The 14,490-nt window shown below is 35.9% G+C and overlaps 1 protein-coding gene across 2 annotated transcripts in view; it reads right to left on the reverse strand.

The window, feature by feature from the left end:
- The window catches only part of magu (SPARC related modular calcium binding-like protein magu), a 43,994-nt gene extending 29,955 nt beyond the window's left edge, over positions 1-14,039 (reverse strand). For both annotated transcript variants that reach the window (XM_034983819.2, XM_034983820.2), the window contains exons 1-3: positions 13,710-14,039; positions 5,913-6,093; positions 4,570-4,791 (exon numbers count right to left, since the gene is read on the reverse strand). In XM_034983819.2, coding sequence (XP_034839710.1) covers positions 4,570-4,791; positions 5,913-6,093; positions 13,710-13,790 — 484 coding nt within the window. In that variant the 5' untranslated portion in view covers positions 13,791-14,039. The remainder of the gene's footprint in view (positions 1-4,569; positions 4,792-5,912; positions 6,094-13,709) is intronic.
- Between the last annotated feature and the right edge of the window lie 451 nt (positions 14,040-14,490).

Here is a 14,490-nt window from a genome sequence, read left to right on the forward strand (position 1 = left end):
TATTTTTTTGAAATAAGAAAACAATTTTTAGAAGAGATTAGTTTTTATATTCCTAAAAAGTTTACGTGACCACCGATTACTCTGTAAGAGAATAAACTAATTTGAATTAGGAATTGGTGTTCTAGCTGATACACCTATAGACCACATTGTGCCAGACCAGAGAACGCTTCACTTTTCGGTACTGCTTTTTTGTAGAATGTATTTATACTTACCTGCTGGTAAAATAAGCTTCGCCGTAGGCTCTCATTCAGGATTCAGATTTCTTCATCTGAATCTTCAGTATACCCAAACCAAAACTAATTTAGATAATATTTTTATTTTCGATCAGTCGCCAACCAACTATTGAAAGTAAGATTTTATTGACTGATTCTTACATCATTTCAAAATCTTACAAGTGACAGAGATCGTGCCAGGCTTCTAGCATTATCTGAAAAGGAATCTGGGTAGCGGTTTCATGCCTTGCCATCCAAAAATCTCGGCACACTTTTAGATAACGAAAGTTTTCGTGTAGCTCTCACACAGCACAGCACAGATGTCCGTATGGAAAAGAGAACGAAAATAACGGATCGACAGCATTATATATTTTATGGTCCGACTTGTATCTTTTAAAGCTTAGGGGAAATTAGTCTAAACAACAATAGCCTGGATTAATTTAGGTTTTCGTCCCGTATTACAATAAACTTAAGTCAGGTCTGTGGGATATCAAAAATTTGATGAGAACATGTTATAAAGGTGATAGTTGTGGAGGAAATGGTCCTAAACAACATACCATGTTAGTCATCTTAGAGAAGCCACTAAAGCACTCGCTATGGAAACTGACATTCTTCTTATTATCTGGGATATTAGCATTCAAAAAATATTGCTTCACTTTACTTTAGGTAAATTATATAAGTACTTACTGAATTTTTATAATAGATATTTTTTTTAGATTTTAAAAAGTGTCACCTATCATTGCAATAGCAATACATGTTATACTCGATACATACTCGATAGGGAACCATTCCGCATTTGAACCACTATCAATGTCGTCTAATATGATGATAGTAGTGCCTAGTAATCAAGTCTGGATTGCTGTCTTCCGCCTTTAGCAATCGGTATCTGTGCTTACAGTTGTAACCTCAATTCAAGGGTAAGGAACAAAGACCCATGTGTAAGACAGGAATCTCTTGTTATCCGCCGTATTTCGCACTTTGTCGTCTTCTACAGATGGGACTCACAAGAGACGATAGAAAAGAAAGATTACGAAAGGTAAATTTCATTCGCATGAAATGGATCGCATTCTGAACCTTACTCCAAAACTATGGCTTAGTTCTACAATGCAATTTTAGTGAGCAGTGGACTAATTCAAACGTCCTGAGATAGTTTGGAAAATAAAGTATAAAATTTACAAGCGAAGTCAATATGGAAGTTTTTAAAAACGGTCTGTCTAAAAGATTCCAAAAATAGTACTTAATTAATATTAAATAAGGTGTAAAACATTACAAACTTCTAAGCCTACACGTCAGTGTTCATGTTAAAGTTTCACCGATACCTGATATATTAAATTCTGCTATGAATTGCTAAATTATTAAACTATTCTTAGAAAATTTAGATGTTATTAGGCATTAAGTCTGTTTTGTATCGTATCGGATAAACAAGTAATACTTTTCGGGTAAAGATACAACGCAGATTCTTGGCAGAACATGCAATAATAAATTGGGAGCCAGTCAGCCAGAAAATGCATTAAACATTTACTTAGATCACTCCTAATATCATCCATAGTAATATGCATCATTCAATGCAATGTGTATTCGAAATTTTTATACTCTGTGTATGTACACAGACAGGGGATTGCATTCTAAAATCATTTACACAAGACATATTGAAAGATTCTTCAAAGGAGATGTGCTTGTAAAATAAACTATGGCTCTCATCTCGAAGAATGTTTACAAACGCTCTAGAGCAGATTATTTACAATTTGTATAAAGCAGAACAGGCGTTTTGAATCCGGGTAAGAAAGATTAGTTTCTAGTAGTGTTGATAAGCTGTTCTCCTTCACGTATACATATGCGAACAATTCGAGACTTATATATATACTTATATATAATAACAGTTGACTGAAAACGCTGCTTACGATTTGCATTTTCAAGAAATATAATATAATGAAATTGCATTATATTTTATATAATGAAATACCTGTGGAAATAATAATATAAAATATAAAATATATATATATAAATATATGCAATAGAAACTGCAAAATCGGTGGAATTCAAACGCGCGTCTCACTTGACCAAATAAGTCACGATTCTCCTGCCGTACGAATTCCACCGGTTCTGAAATTTTATACCTATTTACAAAAATTGATGGGCAAAGTTTCAAAGCTAGGAAATATAACTATGTCAATTATTAGAACTCAATGCTAGAAATATATTAATATACTAGATGACCCACCCCGGCTTCGCTCGGGTGGAATTTAAAAAACCGAGGTGGGGGTTGAATTTCCAAAAATCCTGAAATCCATATTTCTTTATTTGTTACTGAAAACCCAAATACCAATTTTCATGCAAATAACTTCAAAAATGACAGACTTTCATACAAACTTTTATCCCCTATTTAATCCCCTTGGTAGTAGAATTTCCAAAAATTGTGAAATACGTATTTTTTTTATTTCTAACCGAAAGCTTAAATACCAATTTTCATCAATGTAACTTCAAAAATGAAGGACTTTCATACAAACTTCCATCCCCCATTTAACCCACTTAGGGGTAGAATTTCAAAAGATCCTTTCTTACTGGATACCTACTCTTTACAAAGAACACACTCTCAAAACTTCATGTCTCTATAGGACCAGCGGTTAAGGCTGTGCGTTAATATATTATATGTCAGTCAGTCAGGACATTAATTTTATATATATATAAAATATATATAGATAGTCCGTACAAAACGACTCCTCATGCGCCATTTTAACTCTATGGGTCAACTGTCATATCAAAAGTACTCATTCACCCAGGTTCACCTTTAGAATAAGTACTAAAATCGTACTTTTGACATGAAATTTGACGCAAAAAGTTAATGACGAGTAAGGAATTAAATTTTACGCGTTTTAGGTATGCATAAAACTAGTAATATTCACCATTTACCTAAAAATATATTTAAGAATGAAATTACAACATTTTCAATACTATACCTCCTTCTTCTTCTTCCTTACCTTATTCCACGCTACGTGGGGTCGGCACAACATGTCTTCTTCTTCCACTCATTCCTGTCATTCGTCAACGTATTATCCACTTCTTTTTCACGCATATCCTCTTTCACGCAATCCATCCACCTTTTCTTTGGTCGTCCTCTCCTCTTTTTTCCTTCCACATGCATACTTAACATTCTTCTAGTGACATGGCTTTCTTCCCTCCGCATTATATGTCCATACCATGCCAGCCTATTACCCCTCATCTTTTCTACCACTGGCGCTACTTTCAAACTACCCCTTATATAATCATTTCTTATCTTATCCATCCTTGTCACACCACACATCCATCTCAACATTCGCATTTCAGTCGCATGTACTCGCCTTTCATCCGTCCCTTTTACCGCCCAACATTCTGAACCATACAATGTGACAGGTCTAACGACTGCTTTATAGATTTTCCCCTTAAGTTTAAGGGGCATTTGCGGGTCGCATGTAACACCTGAGACCTGTCGCCATTTCATCCATCCCGCATTCATTCTATTGTTCACTATTTTCAATACTATACCAAAGCTAGCTTATTCTCGCGACTAGAGCGCGTGGACTACACAAACTTCAAACCCCTATTTTACCCCCTTAGGGGTTGAATTTTCAAAAATTCTTTCTTAGCAGATGTCTATGTCATAATAACTATCTGTATGCCCAGCCCGATCCGTCCAGTAGTTTGAGCTGAGCGTTGATAGAAATGATAGATCAGTCAGTCAGTCAGTTTTTATTTTATATATATATCGATATATTGATTTATTATTTTATGGACATAGTCAAAATTTTAAAAAAGGCTCTAAAACATTACTGAGTACTAACCATTATTCTAATGCATAATTCTGCAATTTTCCTTATATTATATTTCCTTTCCAATATTTAAGGTTGCCTGGTAGAGATCGCTAATTAGCGATAAGGCCGCCTTTTGTATCTTCCCTCTGTCTGTGTTTTTTACTCTTCTTGTGGTTGTGCAAATAAAGTGTATTTACTATTATTTAGGAAAATACGTATAACAATCAGGGTGGGGACACCCCGCACACCCGCACAGCTCCCACGCTAACTCGGCACGGGATAGCGCGGGTGACGTGAGGGTGTGCGGGGCGTCCTACCACCTCGTACCCCGATAGCCATCTTGACCTGTCGCGTACTATAGGTATATTCCATTGGCAATATCTCTGTTTTCTCGTAACTTTGGTTCTTGTTGCCATAGTGTGAAATAGAGTATACCTATCTCTCTAGGTATACTAGTAATAAGCTTTTATTTTAGATACATGTTTTCAATTCTGTAGAATTTACGCCCATTTTGACCCATCATTCTTTATTGAGGAATTTCCCTTAAGTCCTACTATAAGTAGACTTACCCGTCTTGGTGATGCAGTCGGGCCTGCCGTTCCTGACAGCTGTGTCCGGGAGCGGTTTCCCGTCGGGCGTGACGCACCAGCAGCCAGCTGCAGCGCCGGCGGCCGCACATTGCACCGCCGCGTATGTACCGTCGGCTCTACACCGCGGCACGAATGCAGCCCGTCGGCCACCCTGCGCGTTCAACGCGTATCGCAGCACGGTCAGACAAGATGACTGACCCTCTAGTCGAAAATCCATATCATTACTAATGGCCAAAGCATATACATACATATATTAGTTTTTAAAAGTAAAACTCGATATGTCTAGGTAGGTACTTGTGTCAATTTTTATCTAAACTCCAGGCAACAAATAGTTTGAATGAGGTACCCAAGGAACGGAGAAATACATATATGTACATTATACTCGTACAAACCTGCAGCTAAATTCCCGTAGTCGTTTAAATAAATATCTCGGTAACCATGAGATTGTGGTGCATAATAGGTATGCAATAGTAGGCAAGTAGATACATCTTTGAATCAGTTACCTTGTAATCTCAGAATATTTAACTATACATACAGTAGTTATTTATCGGTCTGGAAATATGATCCATACCATACACCCATGGCTCAATCAACAGATAAATAAACATGCACTAATTAATTACTAACTGAACCGCGATTACTAATACACGGTGATAAAGGAGATAAGTATACTGTGCTTATGTCAGAAGCAATAACCAAGCAAATATGTAAGAAGAAAAGAATTATTCTTTAAAGAGTACCGATGAAGAGATGGAAGGAGACAGTACCTACTACCTAACAAGTAATTTAAAAAGTTTTTAATAAAACCCCGACTGCGGTTTGCACTGTATCTTTTTCAGTCCACATATTAAAATTTAAAGCACATACAATCCACCATTTTGATTTTTTAAAGAGTGAGAGTGACGATCAAGACGAATCTAATGAAGTATCATTTATCAAAATAGGTTGAGCCGTTGAGTAGTAACGAGCGAACATAGGAGCGAATACCTATAGGTATATATGTACGTAATACACATACAGGTCAAACACATAACTCTACTTTCAAGCTTCGCCGCAGTCGGGTAGTAAAACAATGTTGGCCGTAAACGGGAGCAAATGAACTTTTCACTTTCTATAAGATTTTCGTTCTTAAAGACGTGTCGCTGTTCAATAATATTATTTGAAAAGTAAGTACCTACCTAGCGTCAGTTGTATTGCGTTCCAAATAATATTGTGATAAATATTAAGCGCGTAACAATAACAAATAATAATTGGTTCAGTGGTTAATGTACGATGCGAGCATAAGCAGTTTTATAATAGAATTTTCTAAAAAATAAACATACCCACACACGATCCTCTATGAGCTATGGTCACCGTTTCACCAGTACACTGCGCCTTCATAAGGTGACACTTGGAGGGATATGTGTGGCCGTCCGTACCACACACTACTCTATTCGCATTGCCCGTATTCGCCTCACAAGCTGCTACTCTGTGGAAGCAAGTCGCGCTGCTTTGGGTACTAGTCTGCCAAACAATATAATACTTGATTATAATAAGTAAGATGGAAGGGTTCGGAAGCGACTCACTAGCGACTATTTCCTCGCTCGAGAAACGTATACGTTTCTTAAATGATTCCGTGCCAATAAAGGAGAAATATATTAACAGTTGATCGCTGAGTGTGCATACTGCCGGAGAGAATTTGTTCTCCACTATTCTGACGCAGCGACAAGAGCTATCAAAGAAAAACTCGCTCAGAGACGCTCTCTCGGTAGTTAAAACACTCGCGCAGTTACGCAGGGATTATTATTGTATGAAGGACGATTAGCGACAAAATTATCCTTTACACTCACTTCTCGTTGCTCACCAACTTGTTTCTAATTTTTAGCTCGTTTCTTGCTAATCGTCGGTGGTTGGATAGATTGCATTGTCTGGTGTGATCATTATTTAAGTCATCTTAAAATGCTCCTAACGCACCCTGGTCTAAGAAGAAACCCTCAACAAACAGCTTTTCTGTTTTTATTTTCATCATCCCACAATATCACCAGCTAGTATAATGTCTCCCGACCGAATTTCGGCCACGGCGGCCATACTGCATTAGAGATTAGCCAACTGTACGGGACATATTATAGTGCACAAGTGTGTGTGCTAGCTCAGGTGCACTCTATTCCCTAACTCTCATATCGTGATGGGATGGAAATTCGTCACAACTCTCCGTGGCACGGGGGTGAATCACCGCCATCTTTCTAACTCTAGGCTAATACTGAGAATTTTTTGACAGAAAAATTCAGTACCTAACTATTTTTGGTCCGACCTGTGAATCAAACCCAGGATCTCGTCATCCGCAGTCGAACATGTTAGACCAATGGGGCATTACAGCTAGTAGAAGTTATACAATTAGCACATCTATACTAATCTAAATATATAAAAGGAAAAGGTGACTGACTGACTGACTGACTGACTGACTGACTGACTGACTGATCTATCAACGCACAGCTCAAACTACTGGACGGATCGGGCTGAAATTTGGCATGCAGATAGCTATTATGACGTAGGCATCCGCTAAGAAAGGATTTTTGAAAATTCAACCCCTAAGGGGGGGAAACAGGGGTTTGAAATTTGTGTAGTCCACGCGGACGAAGTCGCGAGCATAAGCTAGTCTATAATATAAAAATGAATCACTAAATGTGTTGCTCTTCGCAAATCTCGAGGACAGCTGAACCGATTTCGGTAATTCTTTTTTTATAATATTCCTTGAAGTACGAGCATGGGTCTTACGGAGAAAAAAATTTAAAAAAATTGAATCGTCTGTTAGACGGAACGAAGTTCGCCAGGGCAGCTAGTATATCATAAATGCGAAAGTGTATTTCTCTCTGTCTATCAGTTAACTTTTCCCGGCCTATCCGTTTAAACGATTTTGAAATTTGTTGCAGAGATAGCTTGCATCTTTGGGACAGGAATAGGCTACTTTAAATTATCTACGGGCTACTTGTAATAGCGGAATAATGAAACATTTTCCATGGGATTTTTAATACACATAAATCCTAACGTAGGAAGCCGCGGGCATCTTCTAGTTAATAATAACTTTTGAATATCTTATCTACATTGTATTCGTAACCTAAATTTTGTCACTTGGAAGCCGCATAGTCAACTGCCAAAAGCTTATAAAATAATATTACGGGCGTGGTTTACAGTTATCAGGTATGCATTGTATAAAAACAATACTGGTGAAAGTTTAGAGCTTCAAATAATACGACTGTAAGTTTTACTTTATATCTTGAGAGATTTCAATTGGATAAAGATATCTACAATTCTACAATATAATATGGATTCCTACTTAATAAGGTTTATAATTTGAGAACTATCCAGGTCCTTAACTATACCCATGCAATAAACATGCCGATCTGTTGCTCCGTTGCGACGTAATTGAAGGACAAATCAACAAATTATTAACATTTAAAATATTTATTACGACTGAATAGGTACTGAAAGGTATTTTAAGAGCTACGTTTTTGACATAAGTAATATGTATTTGTATCTCCGTTATATTGTATACTAACTGATGCTCGCGGCTTTGTCCAGTGGACTTAGGTTTTTAAAGTCCTCTGGGAATTCTTTGATTTTCCGGTATAAAGAGTAGCGTGTCATTCTGCAGATCCAGCAAAATAACATGCCGATGTGTTGCTCCGTTGCCACCAACAATCAAACACACTTTCGCCTTTATAATGTGGGTAGAGATCGTCAAAAAAATAAAACTAAGAAGCCGGGAGCTTTGTGTTTTTGGCCGTTAGTCGTAATGAACTTAAAATATTTATTGATTAAGATTATCCTCACGAAAGGATTTTATGGAATAGGCTGCAACGCATCTATAAGTTTTATTTTCCTTATAAATGACGGTGGTATATTAAGTCTCAATTTATATTCAGGCCACAACAATAGCAACCGAGTGAATGTATTGCTAGCTGCCAATTTAGCTTCAATAAAGTAGACTTTAAATTATAATAAAAATGTAACTGGACAATTTCATATATTTAGAAAATTTAAATCGAAGGAAGCAACTATTATCGATAAAGAACCCAAAATAGTATTTTGTCTTAGTTTTGTCGGTCTGTCTGTCGGTCTGTACTCTGTAAATGCGTTTCACACCGAAACTACTAAACTGATTTGAACGCAACTTGGCATACCTACTCCAGATTAACATAATTGTAATTCCGAAAAACAATAGGGTTTATTCGGGACAGGGATTGAAATTTTATGTCGATGTTACTCCATAATTCGGTAAAAGAGACGGATGAAAGACGGGTAAATGCGACCGAAATGCGAATGTTGGGATAGATGTGTGGTGTGACAAGAATGGATAAGGTATACATCACAGATATGTCCAGATTTGCAACTAGCGTGGCCCCCTCAGTCCCTCTCGCTCAAGCAGATTTTCTTACTTGTGAAATGTCATTCCTTCTACACTTCACGTTGTTTGCCAAATACTCACGTACAAATACATTTTGGCAAACAAAAAAAGTGGCCATGGTGATAAGGACAAAACATAATCATTTTGTCACTTTCTAACAATCGCTTAAATGCATTTAGCTATCTCGCTCTAACAGTAAGTGTCACAATAGGGCTACTTCTAACAGTCCTTGTTCTGAGGTATACATATTTAATTACATTGGAAAAACTTAAAACTTAATGGGCACCTATGGCCGTATGGACGACGTTGTTACGGAATAATAATTTATTTTTAATTTTAGTTTCAGTTTCAATAATTTTTGACATCGTTTATTGTAATTTTTTGACATTTGTGTTGTGACTAACTAAATTCAACGCAATTTTACTTAATTTAATTGGGTTTTATTTAATTTATTTACTTATTTGGGTTTACAAACAAGGATTTATTTCTTATCTAAAGGTTGCATCATATATTAATTATTATTGGTCTCGCTATGCATTATCATTCAGACAATCATTAGGAAGGTTTATTTTTATACTGTAATAATATAACACATTCATAATATTATTTATCTATGTCGTGCAAAGCCGGGGCGGGTTAACTAGTTTATAAGTAAGTAATATGAGAATTTAATATTTATCTGGAAAGATCATTGACTAATATTAGGTATATTTGTTTAATAGCTTCAAAGCGCTAACCTATTATTATCTATCTACTATAATAATTTTAAGTTATCGCTATCGACTGACTCTACCACTATGTAGACGACTCTTTCTTGAAATATAAAGGTTAATGAACGCAAAAATAAAATGTATACTCTATTCAATAATTCTTTTGCTTATTCTAAATATTAAGTAACTAGTCCGTTTAGAATTTTATTATTGTTGGTGGGAATCTAAATATATAAAAGGATTGACTGACTGACTGTTCTATCAACGCACAGCTCAAACTACTGGACGGATCGGGCTGAGATTTGGCATGTAGATAGCTATTATGACGTAGGCATCCGCTAAGAAAGGATATTTGAAAATTCAACCCCTATAGGGTGAATAGGGATTTGAAATTTGTGTAGTCCACGCGGATAGAGTCGCGAGCATAAGCTAGTAAAATATATAGCCTGCTTTTCTTTAATTAGGAGAGGGACTGAAATCCGGTAATAAGTTCAAATCTGTTATTGTTTCTGTACACATCCCTAGGTAGCAGAAGATTGAGGTGACTCCGTGCACACAGTGTTAGCACCGCAGGTTTTTTGCAGGCAAAGCCATTTAAAATGTCTTTGTTTGCAGGATAATCTTACCGATCGCATTTTGGGATTCCTAAAATCGTTTCAAAACAATTACTTCTTAGTTATGAGTTACGGCTACCTGATCCTGTTTATCTTGGTTTTTCCCGTATTAAATATAACTGGGTGATTTTATTATGATAAACAAATCAATACAGTACTATTTTATTAAGTACATACGAGCTGACCCGGCGAACTTCGTACCGCCTAACAGTCGATTCTTTTTCACGCAATTTTTTAAATTTTTCTCACCGTAAGAACCATCCTGGTACTTCAAGGAATATTATAAAAAAAGGAATTAGCGAAATCGGTTCAGCTGTTCTCGAGATGTGCGATCAGCAACACATTCAGCGATTCATTTTTATATATAGAGGAGATATATATACTTATCTGACTACAATGATTTTATGGAAATTGCTCGTGTAATTTGCAACATCCTTTGACATTATCATAATATTATCTAGGTATTTTGTTTTGGTTTTGCAGCAAAAACGATATTCTGGCCAAAAACGATTTTCTTTTTCTACTTGTCTTGCACATATGACTTCCGTTTGCACGAATCTCACGGATACCTTCGAGTGTGATTATTTACTGGTATTTCACTTTCTACGAGACCAAAGCCAGAGCTTGTTACCAGGTGTGATATACGCGAAGCGTCTGCCAAGTGACCAATCTGGATGTCTCGACTATTCATTAAGAATGCCGACCGCAATCGTTTAATTATTATTTTACTTAGTATTCGATGCCCTCTAAAAGATTTCCTGGCTACACTTTACATGGAATTGGTCACGTTAGGAAATTCCTTTTTTATTTGGCACTAGCGACCCGCCCCGCCTTTGCACGGGTAGCATATTACAATTTTCGTAGGGATCTCTATTTTTGTCACTCAGAAATAATAAAGCTTTCTACTGGTGAAATAATTTTCAAAATCGGTTCAGTATTTCCAGATCGGGTAAGTTTGTTTGTATGGGGTGATCCCCCCATATAAACAAACTAACAAACTTTACCTCTTTATAATATTAATATAAAAACAGACAACACACGAAACGTCATTTTTGTCTCCGGTATTAAAAAATGGACTAAAGATTATTTTGTTTTCGAAACGGTCGAATAGGTTATTCAACCACCTTTTTAAGTATCTTTTCAAGGTACCGAATCCATCGGCGCGCAAGTCTGACTCGCTCTTGGCCGGTTTTTACCTATATATAAAATTCAAAGTCCTGACTGACTGGCTGACTGACTGACCGACATTATATATCAACGCGCAGCCTGGGGGTGCAATGGGGGTTTGGGGGTTGGAAGGTTTTGCTGGTGCAGGGTGTGCGCGGCCTGATGTTATAATGTTTGTTTCTGAAAAAAAAATGCCATTTGTGTCTTGTAGGCCACGCGGGCGAAGCCGCGGGCAGTAGCTAGTTTTCTTTAAATAACAAAAATTAAAAATAAAGTGAATTATTAAGATATGTCTTCGATATATCATCTGTCTTGAGCAGTGATACTACTATAATAAGTCAATGACCTCGAGTCAAAAGCGAAAAAGTTTGAAAACTAATTCCCAACGTGGTTAAATAGGGGGTGAAACTTTGTATGAAAGTTCGTCATTTTTGAAGTTAGAAATATATAATAGGTATGGAAATTTATATTAGGCTAATGTTTATAAATAAAAGCCAGTTGTACGGTAGACGTGAAATTTAGTAGGCTTTTGAAAAACTTTGAAAAAAAAAACCTTTTGAGTGATGGATTTATCAAGAAGGGAATGGATTGGCCTGAAAATAAAATTACAAAACACGCATAGAAACTGACGGGACGGACGGGAAAAAAGATGATGCAGGTGGGAAATCCCCATCCGCTATCGAGTACACGGCTAGTCAAATATTCTTGCTCAATTCATATTCGGTCAATACTAGTTTTAACTAATACAAAAAACAGTAAAAACTAGTATTGATTGATCACATTCGTCAAAAGTAGTTTTGATTGAAAAATATTGGTTAATAGTGAATAATAATATAATATCAATAAAAGTGTTTATTATTCCTAGAGTGTTTTAGATTGACTTCGCTAGAAGTCTCGCTTGGTCACCCCTTCATTCAGTTTTACCTCCTCGACTTACGTTCAGGGACTTTCTTCACGAGCGCGTTATGGTTTCGCGCGTTACAAAACACTCTACGGGTAGGACAGGACAGGGTGCTTCGATTTCGTTTACGACCACGTGCGACCTATTTTTACATACAATTTTATGAACTTATTAATGACTAGCTGATGCCCGCGACTTTGTCCGCGTGGATTTAGATTCCCAAAAAGCCAAATCTTCGATTTTTCGGGGTTTCAAGTAATCTGTGACACTCTGTGGTCTTCAAATGAATCCATGTAAAAAATCAGGTCAATCCGTTGCTCCGTTGAGGCGTGATTGAAAGACAAACCAAACAAACACTCTTTCGCATTTGTAATAATATGGTTTGTGATGATTAATTCCAGCGAAGAGTTTGTTCCGAAATTAACTAGACTACTTTTGAACAACCTAGGTATATAGTCAAAGATAACACCTCAAAGCAGGTTTTTATAGACCACAGTTCGTCACGTTCGAATTTCAACTCGTACTTTGCACGCTAGCGAGCAAAATTACCACTTCCCACTCAGATTTCAAAGGGCAAACGGATTGTTTCCGAACGAGTGAGATGAAAAATAAATTACCTACTTAATAGGCCACCAGGAAGCGCTGCAGTTCGTCGTGGGCTTTATATAGGTATAAAAAAAGGTTTATTGATTTATTTATTATTCTGAACGAAAACCTAGGATTACTCGAGTCAATGGTGTCGAGTCAATGTGTAAAAGTCCGAAATTAACGATAACATTAAGGTTTAACTGGGGCATCCTAGGATTTACCGTAGTTCGAGCTTTTACTGCATTAATTTACAGAACTTTCTAAGTTTATCCTGACATATCGTTTGACGTTTCTCATCTCTAAAGAAACGTATCGTTTTCACACAAAAAATCACATTATACCTATAGAGAAAATGTATCGAAGTACCTAAGTACCCAAGTAGGTACATTTCTGTACCTACTTATTATGTACCTAACGTAACCAACAGATGCACACTGCTCACACACCATATAACTTGTAGAGCAATGTCACATTAATCACTTCAATAGAGCAAGATCGAGTAGTTATGAAGATATCTTTATCTCATTATACCTACTTAATAAATAATATTTAATCGATTATAATAAATGTACACAGGAAAGTACCTAGTTACCTACTTAACAAGGTATAATAATATATTTAATACTGTTAATAATTCATTAATAAATTCTAAATTAGAATATTATTGTCCTGAACTTATGATATACCTAAATATCATTTATTATAACATTGACCAATAAACAAATATAAAATAATAATAATAAAATATTATTTACCTTTTCGCCGGTGCCCGTGCCGGTAACATAATAAATAAAATTTAAACAAAAAATATGAATCACAAATTCGTTGATAATCATAATGCCAATTTTAAGATAAGTAAGTACTAATAAAACAATAAAAATTTGTTGATCGCTTTTATGTTTATTTAACAACACTCATACACAAAACAAAATCAAACTTTCATTAACTCTATGAACTATATAAATCATTTTTATCATCATTTTGGCATAATTTTAATTAATAAAGATACAATGTTCTTTGTTATAATTCACTGACTGTTAAAATAAAAATTTCACGTAAAGATTTTAGTTATAGGAGAGAGTTACGTTACGAACAGAATAAAGTACAATAAAGGATAAATCCCGATACCGGGTCGCCTAAACAAGAGCAAAAAGCGCTCACGCACCCCACCCAAGTCCCAACTTCCAATAGCGTTTCGTTTATCAATTTGTGGCATTGTACAGGGAGAGGTTATTAATATATTTCAAAATATTACATTAAAAGTTAAGTTTTTTTATGTTAAATAATGTGTAAGTGTTCGATTAATTTCTGTTTATGTATTTTCATTATTTAAATCGTGACACATTTTGAACATGATTCTGAACTAAACGTTGCGAGTATCTGTCCGTGTCAGAAATTAGAAATGTTGTCAGCTTCTTCATTGTCAATGTCATTTTTTGCAATTTTAATTTATTTTCTAGTAATTTTGTAAACAAACAATGAATAATTATTACTTTCAAGAATTCAAGAAGAAATTAGAATTAAATTATTGGTTCT

Source organism: Maniola hyperantus, chromosome Z, assembly GCF_902806685.2.
Source record: "Maniola hyperantus chromosome Z, iAphHyp1.2, whole genome shotgun sequence".
Lineage (NCBI taxonomy): Eukaryota > Metazoa > Arthropoda > Insecta > Lepidoptera > Nymphalidae > Maniola > Maniola hyperantus.